The 14014-nt window shown below is 39.3% G+C and overlaps 1 protein-coding gene across 1 annotated transcript in view; it reads left to right on the forward strand.

Annotated features, from left to right (window-relative positions):
* Window positions 1–14014, forward strand: part of DDAH1 (dimethylarginine dimethylaminohydrolase 1) — a 156860-nt gene that overhangs the window by 112800 nt on the left and 30046 nt on the right. The window contains exons 3-4 of the mRNA XM_027536675.1: window positions 7769–7842; window positions 8621–8740. Coding sequence (XP_027392476.1) covers window positions 7769–7842; window positions 8621–8740 — 194 coding nt within the window. The remainder of the gene's footprint in view (window positions 1–7768; window positions 7843–8620; window positions 8741–14014) is intronic.

The following is a 14014-nucleotide window of genomic DNA, read 5'->3' on the forward strand; positions in this document are numbered from 1 at the left end:
TATATGAAACGAGTCGCCAGTCCAGGTTTGATGCATGCATGATACTGGATGCTTGGGGCTGGTGCACTGGGACGACCCAGAGGGATGGTATTGGGAGGGAGGAGGGAGGAGGGTTCAGGATGGGGAACACATGTATACCTGTGGCAGATTCATTTTGATATATGGCAAAACCAATACAATATTGTAAAGTTAAATAAAATAAAATTTAATTTAAAAAAATAATAAAAATAATAAAAATAATTTTCTTCCCAGATGGCAAGATCAGTTCAGTTCAGTCGCTCAGTCGTGTCCGACTCTTTGCGACCCCATGAATTGCAGCACGCCAGGCCTCCCTGTCCATCACCAACTCCCGGAGTTCACTCAGACTCACGTCCATTGAGTCAGTGATGCCATCCAGCCATCTCATCCTCTGTCGTCCCCTTCTCCTCCTGCCCCCAATCCCTCCCAACATCAGAGTCTTTTCCAATGAGTCAACTCTTCACATGAGGTGGCCAAAGTACTGGAGTTTCAGCTTTAGCATCATTCCTTCCAAAGAAATCCCAGGGCTCATCTCCTTCAGAATGGACTGGTTGGATCTCCTTGCAGTCCAAGGGACTCTCAAGAGTCTTCTCCAACACCACAGTTCAAAAGCATCAATTCTTCAGCATTCAGCTTTCTTCGCAGTCCAACTCTCACATCCATACATGACCACTGGAAAAACCATAGCCTTGACTAGACGGACCTTTGTTGGCAAAGTAATGTCTCTGCTTTTGAATATGTTATCTAGGTTGGACATAACTTTCCTTCCAAGGAGTAAGCGTCTTTTAATTTCATGGCTGCAGTCACCATCTGCAGTGATTTTGGAGCCCATAAATTTAAATAATTTTCAGTGTAAATTGGCTTGACTTAATGCCAGATGAATAATAGCAGAACTCAACAAAATATAAATAGTTGATATTATTGATCTAACAGGAATCAATTTTTATAATGGGTATAATATAACTACTACAGAAATGGTAATTTTAGCATTTAACTTTTCCAGCTCTTTATGATCATATTATTATTGTGTTTGTAAAGTCATGTGCTAAAATCTGGGTCTCCAGAGTCATACTAGCTATATTGATCAGCAAGACATCAATAATAATTTGTAACTGATAATGAGAGTTTGTTTTCCCCTACTTGTCAAAGAATAAATATCTGTTTCACAGATGTAGCCCTAACAGCAGAGGCTGGTCCCCAGAGATCTGGGGATGTGGTCCCATGTGACCCACTGGAAGCCTGGAGATTCTTGGAAGTTTAATATTTTAGCTGATGTGAATTTTATATCAAATCCTATGTGTATAGAAAAAATATAGTCATTTTCATTTTAATATAAAAATAATGTTTCATATAACTTACATTTCGATATCGTTAATGTTCCTGGAGGAGGAAGAGTTTTTACCTGGAAACTTTGCGTAGTTCCTTGCTTGGTGTCACATACCTATGGGTGGGGGCACTGTCACTGAGCCTCAGGGATGCCATTTTTCTCATAGGTTTGTGAAGAGCCCTCCCCTGGAGTTGTGCCCTGCACGACCTGTGCTACCACTGTCATGGGCGATGGCCCTGTCTCTGGGGTTTGTTGTGCACACCCCTTGAGCCCTAAGAACACAGAGCAAGGGCTCAGAGAGGCCTACGCTGCATTCTCAGCTCCAGTTGTATCCAAGCCGACTCAGGCATTCTTTGAATCTGCCTAGTAAGTTCCACTTAGAATATTCTTTGTGTCTCCGATTGATGGCACTTTTCATTCTTTTTAGCAGCACAGAACAACAGCCTATTTCTCTTAGAAAGTGGGCTTTTGTGATAAGCTAGATGTGTAAATCACACTTCATTACAATAAAACTTTTTTTACCAGAACATAGCCATAGAATGAATTACTTGTTGTAAGCAGGTACAGATACTGTTTGAAGAATGATTTAAAACAAGCTGTGTTCACAGCCATTTAGTTACCTCAACAGCTGAGCTAAACAGATTGCCTAAAATCTTCTCATTGTTACAGCAGGGCTTAGGAACCTCTTCCACTTGCCAAAGGTCTTTCCATAGCATCTCAAGCCTGTTGTTTTTCCCATAACTTCTAATTAAGTCGTGAGCAATGAGGCTTGCCTTGGACACTATCTGTAAGCTTTGTTTTGATAATATTCAGTGCTTAATATCTTAAAAGTTATGTTATTGAAAACAGAGATAGTGTTGTAATATTAAGATCTTTATCTGCTCGGCCTCTCATCCATACCTAATGAGTGGTCCTGCCTTCTATTCCTACTTCTCAACTTTTTTGTGTCCTTAAAATTGTAGTAAAATATATTTAACCTAAAATGTGCTATTCTGACCATCTTTCAGTGTATAATTCAAGTGGCATTAATTACATTCACAACATTGTACAGCCATCACCACTCAGTTTTTAGATTGTGCAGAGTTGAGTAAGAGAAAAAATCTGGAGCACTTCCCACATGATCTGTGTCCCCTTCCTTCTGTGACTCAGAGCTTCATTAATAATTGATCAGGAAATGGACAGAAGGAAAGCAGCTTCCAACTCTAGTTCCACTGGGAAATCTGTCAGTCAGGCAAGCAGCTGCTGGTAGAAAGCATTTCAATCCTTTTTCTCTTAGACAACATCAAGTAGAGGTACTACTTTCATTTATTTATTTTTGTGAAATATGGGACATATGAAGAAAAGTTATAAAATGTTTATGTACAGATTCAATACCAATAATATAATGAACACCTGAGTACCTGACACCTGACTTATGAACGAGAACATTGCCAGGACCATAGAAGCCCCAATCCCAAACTTTCTCTCCTCCCAGCTTGAGGTGAACCCTGTCCTGAATTTTGTGTTAATCACTGCCTTGTCTTTTTTCAGTTTTGCCTCAATATGTACACTCCTAAATTATACGTTGTTTAGTTTTGCTTTTCTTATGACTTTATATAATTAAGGTTATATTATATGAACTCTTGTGTGATTTTTCTGCCTTTGATCTAACTTGATCCATGTAGCTGGAGTTCATTCATTTTCACAGCTGCATGGAATTTCATAGTAAAAATGAACCATGATGTATTTATTCATTTTACTGCTGATATATATTTGAGTACTTTTCAGTTTCTCTCCACTGTCTTCAATGCTGCTATGTACAGTCTTATTGTATCTCCTGAGTACATATATAAGTTTCTTTAAAGTAAAGAGCTAGAACTAGAATTTCAGGTGATAAACTCTCATCCTATTTCAATGGTTATATGATTTTCTTCTTTAATCTATTTATGTGGTTAATTATATTAACTGATTTCCTGATATCAATGATCAAAGTTTATATCCCTGGGATGAAATCAAACTTAATCAAGATATATCCTCTTTTTATTACAGTGTTGTATTTAGCTTTTTTAGGGCTTCCCTGTTAGCTCAGTTGATAAAGAATCTACCTGCGATGCAGGAGACCCCGGTTCAGTTCGTGGGTCAGGAAGATCCTCTGGAGAAGGGATAGGCTACCCACTCCAGTATTCTTGGGCTTCCCTGGTGGCTCAGCTGGTAAAGAATCTGCCTGCAATGCGGGAGACCTGGGCTCAATCCCTGGGTTGGGAAGATCCCCTGGAGAAGGGAAAGGCTACTCACTCCAGTATTCTTGCCTGGAGAATTCCATAGACTGTCTAGTCCGTAGGCTCACAAAGAGTCACATGACTGAGCAACTTTCATTTCACTTCACTGTATTTAGTTTGCTGATAATTGTTTAAGATTTGTTTCTGTGGCGTGTAACTTTTCTTTCTTGTTAACCTTGTCTGGCTTTGGAAATTATGTTAACCTCATATAAAATGTATTAGAGAATATTTTACTGTGTTTCTATTCTCTAAAATCAGTAAAACTTTAATTGTGCATTACTTGAACTTTGGTAGAATTTACCTATTCAGGCCCTGTGGGCCTTGACTTCTTTGTGGGAAGATTTTCAACTGATTTTGTTTTTGTAATAATTATGTGACTATTGAGATTTTTTTCTGAGCCAATTTTGGTGAGTTCTGTTTTCTGAGATTTTATTTATTTCATCTAAGTTTTTTAAATGTTGGCTATAAAGTTATTCGTATTTTCTTAATATTAAGTTCTGCAAAAATTACAGCTATGTCCCCTTTTATTCATAATGTTTTTTGGGGCCTTCATTTTCTTGCCAGAGATCTGTCAATTTCATTAACCTTTTCGAAGAACTACCTTTTGGCTTTTTGAACCCTTGCTCTTGTATGTTTCCTTTTCTCTTCCTGTTTCTACCTTTATTTCCTTTCTTCAAATTTCTTTGTTTTTATTGTTCTTTTTTCCTTTCATTGCAAAGTGAAAGCTTGTCTCTTTATTTTGAAACTTTCTTCTTAATGTAAGCATTTAAGTACTACCTTCTAAGTAGTGCTTTAGCTGAATCCTTTGTGTTTTGATATGAATATTTTTGTTAGCAACTCAAAATGTTTTCCCGTTTCCATTATGATTTATTCTTTGGCTAATTAGTGGATAATTAGTGGATAATAATAACATATTGATCATTATTATAAGTTTCTGGGATAACAATTCATTACTGTGATCATTGATAAATATAAAGCATTTAGCCTATCTTTTCTTTGTGAACTCTGCTTCAAGTAGACCAAATACTTGATTGAGAAAAGTTTTTTTAGAATTCTACCCAGTAAATGTAGATCCTTATAAAACAAAGGACCTGTGCGATGATCATCAAAGCATGTAAAACTTTTATATGAGGGACTTGCCCGGCAGTCCAGTGGTTAGGACTCCAAGCTTCCAGTGCAGAGGGTATGGATTTGACCCCTGATCGGAAAACTAAGTTCCCACAAGCTTCAAGGCAGGGGGGTAAAAACAGATAAAGGAATGAAACAACAACAACAAAAACTACATGAAAGCTTGATGGGGAGCTTTATGATGGAGGAATCAGGCTGATGCTACATGAACACTCTTACAATTCTAGCATCACTGAAAATGTGACAGTCAGGATATGACGTGCTTTGGGATGTGATACAATAGATGTGTAACCCCACCTCTGACGCTTTTGAACTGTGGTGTTGGAGAAGACTCTTGAGAGTCCCTTGAACTGCAAGATCAAGCCAGTCAATCCCAAAGGAAATCAGTCCTGAATATTCATTGGAGGGACTGATGCTGAAACTGAAGCTCCAATACTTTGGCCACCTGATGCGAAGAAATGACTCACTGGAAAAGACCCTGATGCTGGGAAAGATTGAAGGCAGAAGGATAAGGGGATGACAGAGTGTGAGATGGTTGGATGGCCTCACCGACTCGACGGACATGAGTTTGAGCAAGCTCTGGGAGTTAGTGATGGACAGGGAAGCCTGGTGTGCTGCAGTCCATGGCTCACAAAGAGTCGGACACAGCTGAGCAACTGAACTGATAGCCCCACCACTGAAGTAGTCCTATCCAAAAAAAAAAAAAAAATTTGAGCAAGAATCTAATGAAGTATCTACATAGACTATCAATTTGCCAAAAAATACAAAGGATAAAGGAACAATTTAATGTTAGTATGCAAGGAGGGGCTTCCCTGGTGGTTCAGACAGTAAAGAATCCCCCTGCCATGCAGGAGATGCAAAGAGGTTGGTTCAGTCCCTGGGTTGGGAAGATCCTCTGGAGGAGGGCGTGGCAACCCACTCCAGTGTTCTTGCCTGGAGAATCCCATAGACAGAAGAGCCAGGTGGGCTATAGTCCATGGGGTTACAAAGAGAAGGACAAGGCTGAAGCAACTTTGCACATGCGTGTGCACAGGCACACACACACACATACACAAGGAAACAATCAACCAAATCCAGAATGTAAGAAAGTCAGTAGGATAAATGACCTGATTTCTTCCATGAAAGAATAAGATGAGGAAGGAAAAGAAAAAGAGAGTGAGTGGTTATAGAAGAAAATGACATGAGACATATAACAACCTAAATACTTTTTACTATTTTGATTCCAGAACTTCAGTTGTTTTTATCAGAAAGGCTATTTAAAGGGGTATAGCCTGCCATACTGCTAGAAACAGAAGTCTGGCTTACTTTTTAAAGACATAAGCAGTTTGTTTTTCTTTGTATTTTTAAATGGAAAATGTGTGTGAGGTGTTTATATTTGCATATAGTGTTTAAATTTGCATAATAAAGTAATTTTTTTAGAAATTCAAGTTGCTTCACTTCTTCTTTTAAGTAATTTTTGTTTGTTTTAGCTGTGCCATGCCTCATCAGGATCTTAGTTCCCCAACCAGTGATCAAACCCATGTTCCCTGCATTGGAAGCATGGAGTCTTAATCACTGAATTGCCAGGAAAGTCCTTAAGTGTTTTTTGTTTTTTTTTTTAATTGTGTGTAAATCTAATTTATAAATCTACATTTAACATAAGAGAATTAAGGAAATTTGTCTTTTTTATTTCAACTGACTTTTTTAATAAAGAGATTAATACTTTTTGTCAAGCAAAGGACCTTTCTCTTACTTAAGTTTTGATTTGTATGTAGTGAGTTTTCTCAAGGGACAGCACAATCGGGCCACTACCCAAAACACTGTCAGTTTGCCACCAACGATTCTTGTGTCTGCCAACACCATAAGCCATCGGAATTTATTGTAACATCATTTGACCCCTGTCTTTTACCCCTGTTATAAGGACACCATGAAGATTAAAGTTGTAACAGGTGTGAAGTCTATCAAGCAATTCCTTCTACATGGCTACAAGTGTACATGACTATACTGTTTATACTTGTTCTGGGGCAAAATATATACTGATTTCTGTTGGAATATATTTTCCACATTTCATGTAGAATTCTTTTCCAAAGGATTAAGGAAGGATAAGAACCCCTACGTTTATGCATTGCCTAACTCTATCTACTGTCATTGGTTTTTTGCCTATAACTAGAAGAGCATTTTTACTTGATGCTTTGCTTTCTGAGAAAAAAAAAAATTGTAGAATTTCAGAAAAGCCAAATAACTAGAAAGTTTCTTTCTCCGAAACTTTAGTGCTTTATAGATAGATGTATTTGAGGGTTAATTTGAAATAAATAGGTGTGTTGTTTTATTTTTTATTTTATTATTATTTTTTTTTAGGTGTGTTGTTTTAAAGACAGCTCTTAGAGCTGAAGACCAGTCAGCACTAAACTCATTTTACTGAGATGGTTTCGTCAGCCCTTACATCAACACTATGTTTAAAAAAAAAAAAAGGGTATCTGACTCATCAAGACTGTATAGTATTGTTCTTTTGGGCGAAAAAAAGGAAGTTCTGCTAACTTATTGCTATTACTTAATTTCTGATTACAGGTTATTAGTATGTTTAATTCTGTTATTTTCTAAATAAAAACCATATTACCTTATTGTGGTAAAATATACATAACATAAAATTTACCATTTAACTATTTTAAAATGCACAGTTCAGGGGTATTAACTGCATTCATGTTTTGCAACCATCACCACCATCCATCTCCAGCACTGTTTTGCCTTCCCAAAATGAAACATCATACCCATTAAGCACTGACTCGCTAGCTCCGTTCAGTCCTCTCCCCCATATCAGCCCATGACAACCACCATTCTATCGATACTTTCTGCCTCTATCAATTTGTAAGAGTTTATTTCTAATGGCAATAATCTGAAATCATTTATGTAAAGAAAGTAGGAGTCAGGGTACAAGTGGAGCTGACCTCTACGGTAGGAAAGAACTGTGTGAGGCTTTGAAGTCTTTATTTATAGATAGAAAAATAGCATGCCATCATTGATGCTACCCACTCACTGTGTTCCATGACATTTATTATAGGCAGAGAATTTTTTGTGGGCCTTTCCAAAAGGACAAATCAACGAGGTGCGGAAATCTTGGCTGATACTTTTAAGGTAGGTAAAGGATAATTTATGCCTGGCACAGAGTAACTACCTAATAAATAGTCATAAACCCATTGAATCAATATGTCATGAATAATGATATTTTTATGTCATGGGCTTTGCAAAATAACTCCTAATGTTTGTATGTTTGCTAGAAGTTTTAGAAGCTAGGACTTAATAAATAGACTTCATGGGACTCCCACAGCAGCAACAGATAAAGTTATCATGGACATTCTGCTTTTTCCCAGTGTATAATCAATCATACGACCACTTGGCAGATATTCCTGGCACAATTGATGACTTAAAAAAATGTATCTGGAGTCCCAGTTGTCTCTAAAATGAAATGTGGAATTTTTCAGATCGGAATTAAAGATCACCCACACTTGGCTGCCTACTGTGTGCTGGGCCTTGCACATACATCCTCCCAAGGTCCCTTTACTCTACTGATTTTGAGCAGATTGGCTCACCAGACTGCTAAGGAAGAGATGAATCCCCAAGAAGCTGTTCCCCAGGACGATGTGAGGCTCTTGTCTGCATGGGATATTCAGACACATCCATCTAGAGTAGCCCCCTCTGTTAAGGCAGTCACAAGTCAGGTAGGAGGCTCTGCACTTCCTTTTTAGAAGCAGTCTTCATTTAATTGGCAATACCCAAACCTATGAGGCCCAGTTTTCCTTCCAGATGTTCAGGGACCCCAGCAGCCTCCTGGGGAGCAAGAATGTTTTGAGCAGGTTTGAATGGGTTTTAGAGTTATTCTGCTATGACAAACTACTTTCTCTCATATGCATAGGACTATGCGGTCTCCACGGTCCCTGTGGTGGATGCTTTGCACTTGAAGAGTTTCTGCAGCATGGCTGGGCCTAACCTAATCGCTATTGGATCCAGTGAATCTGCACAGAAGGCCCTCAAGGTAAATGTAAAACTTTGCTCTTTCGAAATGCAATAGGCACTGCCTGCTGCATGGTTTTTCTAATACTGTCTATTGGACAGAGAACAACCAAGGGTAGCAGGGAGAGAACTTGAGCTTTCTCTGATTTACACTGTCATGACCTCACATTTATTAGGAACCAGGAGCACTTAGTACGTACTGTTACTCTGAGTAAGTGAGTACTTGTTGTTCAGTTGCTAAGTCATATCTGACTCTTTGCAACCCCGTAGGCTGTAGCCCACCAGGCTCCTCTGTCCATGGGGATTTGCAGGCAAAAATACTAGAGTAGGTTGCCATTTCCTTTTCCAAGTAAGTACTTAGTAAGTACTCTTCCTGGAAAATACACCTATGAGAAGAATTCTTCACTAATGAGTCATTCTTCCTCACACACCAGGTTTTCTAGAAAGAAATAACTCATCACAGTTATTTCTTCTGAGGAAAAGGAGGGCATTCTACCAGCAGAGCTCTTTATAATGTTTTATCTCTTAACTCAGGTAATTGGTACACAGAGTCGTTACGTTATTCTTATCCTTTTGTATTTCTGAACTATTTCATAATAATCTTTTAGAAAGCCATGGTTCAGAAGTACCTAAAAATTTTAACTTCTCCATTTGCAATGGAATACTTAAATTTTAGGAAAGTCATTTTTCTCATTTCACAGATAGGAATCGGAAAGTCCAGAAAAATTACTACTTGCTTTGGGTCACACAGCTGGATGGAGAGTAGACGTCATTGGTAGTGAAGATTTTCTATCGTTATAGTGCTTTACAGTTCAAAGGCACCTTCCTTCTCTGTAGCTAATAACCCTGGGAGATGATCTGGACACTTCATAAGGGCAAAGACCTTGTCCATTTCAGTCACCATTTTGCCCCTTTATGCTTGCCCCAAGGTGGTCCCTAAATAAATATTTGGCACACAATGAATAAATGAATGAGGGAAGTGACTTTATCTCCATTTTGCAGTTCAGAACTAGATCGAGTTGCTCCCCCCAGATCACAAAGCTAATACTAAAAGGTGGGCTGGGACTACTTTTTGTCCCTTCCTCTCAAGTGGTCCTGCATGACATGTGACTTATTAAAGGACCAAGACAGGGATTTCCCTAACAGTCTAGTGGTTAAGACTCTGTGTTCCCATTGCAGAAGGCACAAGTTTGATTCCTGTTCAGGGAACTAAGATGGGGTTCCCAGGTGACTCAGTGGTAAAAGAATCTGCCTCCCAATGCAGGAGCCACAGGAGATGTGGGTTCAATCCCTGGGTCAGGAAGATCCCCTGAGATGGAAATAGCAACCCATTCAAGTATTCTTGCTGGGATAATCCCATGGACAGAGGAGCCTGGCGGACTACATTCCATGGGGTTGCAAAGAACATGGTTGAAGAAATTTAGCACTCACACATGCAGAAAACTAAGATACTTCATGCAGCACAGCTCGGCCAAAAAATAAAAGTAAAGAAAAGAACGAAGACAGAAATTTCTCTTAGGCAAAGAGAGGAAATCTGTGAGCTCCAAGGTACACAGTTTATTTGTTTGCCCTATCTGGTCTTGACTCTTCTACGTCAGGGCTGGGCTTGGTTTAGTTTGTCTGGGAAGCAACCTCTGCCTCCCAATTGCTGACTTTCTGCTTTGCATTATCTGCAACTTCTTTCAGTCAGTGCACTTGGCCTTTCTTTCTTCCCTTTCCCAGACTGTATCTCTGATTATATTTCTAGGACCTTTAACAATTGTTGTTGAATAATCTACTTTGGATTTTGAATTTAGTGGCTTTTTCTATGTTTCCTTTAGAGAATGTCTTTTGTTCTGTTTCATCTGGAAGCCTGTGTCAACTTTCTGCATATAAAAAAAGAAATGATGCCTTGAAAGGAAATATTTGATGAATGATGTCATTCAGAAGATCTAGGAAGATTATGTCTCTCCTCAGGGACTAACTATGATGTCTTCCCATGGCAGCTGGGTTGGCCTGCACGTGTCTGAAATTGATTACAAGGGAAGGAGAAGGCTGAAGTTGTCCATGCTATGCCTTTGTGTAAATTAGCAGAAAGAACCTCCTCTGGGTAGACAAACTAGAAAAAGTAGTTTCATCTGCCATTCTGGGTAAACTAGGTCCCTAACTCAAATAAATTGGTCTCTAACTCAGTAGGTCTCTAATGCAAATTGGTCCCTAACTTAGTCCAGAGAAAACTAACATGTAATAAACTAAGAGATAAAACAATATGGTTAACTAGCACTCAGTTATATGAAATAGCCCTAATTGTTATTCAGAAGATAAAAAGAAACTCCTTGAGGCCTAGATATTCAGAGAAAACTTTATGAAGAAAATGTGGCTTGATGTGGGTCTTGAAGGGTTTGTCAGAGTGGGATTCAGTGAGAGAGGGTTCCAGGTGGGGACAGGAAATAAGCAAAGACTAAGCACAGTATATTCATGAAATGTAACCAAACTAGCCCAACTAATAAAGTTTTCTTGTGGGTTCCAGGGGACACAGCTGGGTGGGGCAGATGATGTCTGAAGAGGTAGGGACATAAAAGTGAGCAAAAGAACGAGTTTATCTCCATGAAGTAGAAGGCTGGTTATCCATAGGCTCCAAGCAGAAGAGGCTGTATTGCTGCAAAGTTGTTGGACCATCCCTCCTTTTGCAAAAAATTAAATGGAGAGGGAAGGCCCTGTGGTCAAAAAATGGCAACTGATGACCTGGAAAAAGAAAGCCAAGCCTCAAGTTCCATTCTATGCCTTGGCCACTCACTCACATTTCTCCATTAATCATTTCTTTTCCATTGTCAAGTCCTCTAAGACCACATTTTTTAAGAGCATCCTGTGAGGGTTTTATAGTCCTCCTTCCTTTAGAGTTCATTTGAGTCAGTGTTAATAATGATGTTCACTCTATACTTGAAAACTTCTGTGTCAGAAACTACAAATAATTCTGACTAGAAAGACATTCTTTGGAGACTGAATTTTCCATCAGAAAATGTGCTTCATAAACCATGGGCCTGTGGAGTTGGCCAATGCCCCCCATGTTCCTAGCATCAAAAAGGTCCTCTTCCCTGGTAGCCAAGGTAGGAGTACAAAGTAAACTGAAAACTAATGACGTCTCCATGAGGGTCAGAAATAAGTGGGTTGGTGAAATTGGGATTTAGTGAGTTGAACTGGTTATTTGAGAACAGTTTAGGCACCTGCATTAAATCAATGAATAAAATTGATGGTGGGTAAGTCCTACTGCTAATTTGGACATATAAATACTGATATAGACAGGCAGGAAGACAAATGGATGGAGACAAATACGTCATTTCAGTTCAGTTCAGTCGCTCAGTCGTGTCCAACTCTTTGCAACCCCATGAATTGCAGCACGCCAGGCCTCTCTGTCCATCACCAACTCCCGGAGTTCACTCAAACTCACATCCATCAAGTCGGTGATGCCATCCAGCCATCTCATCCTCTGTCATCCCCTTTTCCTGCCCCCAATCCCTCCCAGCATCAGAGTCTTTTCCAAAGAGTCAACTGTTCACATGAGATGGCCAAAGTACTGGAGTTTCAGCTTTAGCATCAGTCCTTCCAAAGAACACCCAGGACTGATCTCCTTTAGGATGGACTGGTTGGATCTCCTTACAGTCCAAGGCACTCTCAAGAGTCTTCCCCAACACCACAGTTCAAAAGCATCAATTCTTCGGCACTCAGCTTTCTTCACAGTCCAACTCTCACATCCATACATGACTACTGGAAAAACCATAAGCCTTGACTAGACGGACCTTTGTTGGCAAAGTAATGTCTCTGCTTTTGAATATGCTATGTAGGTTGGTCATAACCTTCCTTCCAAGGAGTAAGCGTCTTTTAATTTCATGGCTGCAATCATCATCTACAGTGATTTGGGAGCCCCCAAAAATAAAGTCTGACATTGTTTCCACTGTTTCCCCATCTACTTGCCATGAAATGATGGGACCAGATGCCATGATCTTAGTTTTCTGAATGTTGAGCTTTAAGCCAACTTTTCACTCTCCTCTTTCACTTTCATCAAGAGGCTTTTTAGTTCCTCTTCACTTTCTGCCATAAGGGTGGTGTCATCTGCATATCTGAGGTGATTGATATTTCTCCCAGCAATCTTGATTCCAGCTTGTGCTTCTTCCAGTCCAGTGTTTCTCATGATGTACTCTGCATATAAGTTAAATAAGCAGAGTGACAATATACAGCCTTGATGTACTCCTTTTCCTATTTGGAACCAGTCTGTTGTTCCATGTCCAGTTCTAACTGTTGCTTCCTGACCTGCATAGAGGTTTCTTAAGAGGCAGGTCAGGTGGTCTGGTATTCCCATCTCTTTCAGAATTTTCCACAGCTTATATGTCATTTACAAGTAATGAAATTGTGGGGGGGGTTTTCCACTTCACAAGTGAAAATACTGAGAAGAGATGAAATAAGACATTTTGACTAGGATCTCATGGTTTCAGAATCAGATTTCCTAGACCCAGCTTCTGCTGGCCCCAGTTGCCCAGCCCACTCCATAGCTGTTCTTTTTCTATTGGAAAGCCTTTTCTAATTATTTTGCCATGGATTGGTTCTAGCTAAGCTCCCTCTTTCTCCTCCCCTCTCTCCAACTATTCCTCTCTTCCCATTTATTGCTGGTTATCAGTATCTGATCTGTATCAGGGAAGATGTGAGTTTGGTCCCTGATATCTGTTTTTCCTTTGTAAATCTTGATGTCTCAGTCTTGTCTCCATAGAGAAGCCCCTGGCCACTTGGGCATCACTTTGAAGGGTGTAGCATTTAAACAGGAATGAACTGTGCCTTTCTGTGCTACACACTGAAAACCCGATTGCTTCCCACATCTGTCATGCTCTTTGAGTACTTGCTTCCTTCAGAGTCTTTAAAACTACTTCTTGCATATTCATGCAAAGCTGAGAGCCCAAGGGCTTCCCGGTAGTCTTACTGCATTTGAAACACTTTGTAATGGGTTGCAGTCTATTCTTGGTTAATGAAGTGGGTTCTTATGGAGATAGTCATCATACCTGTCTAGGCTGTAGGAGATTTAATAGTGTATGCATTGTCTATTTAAATGAAATAATCCATCTAAGATGACTTTAGCAACTCTCTGCTAAAAAGCCCAGAATGTATTTCATGCAGGATATATTTAATATACTTTTAATACAGTTTATCTAATATAGGAAAGAAAAAAAGGAGGACCTATCATTACCATATTTTACCATTGATGTGGCCAAAGTACTGGCAATTAGGTTGATTTGAAATTACTAAAGATATTAGATACCAGGTCTTACCC

This window comes from Bos indicus x Bos taurus, chromosome 3, assembly GCF_003369695.1.
Source record: "Bos indicus x Bos taurus breed Angus x Brahman F1 hybrid chromosome 3, Bos_hybrid_MaternalHap_v2.0, whole genome shotgun sequence".
NCBI classification, from domain to species: domain Eukaryota; kingdom Metazoa; phylum Chordata; class Mammalia; order Artiodactyla; family Bovidae; genus Bos; species Bos indicus x Bos taurus.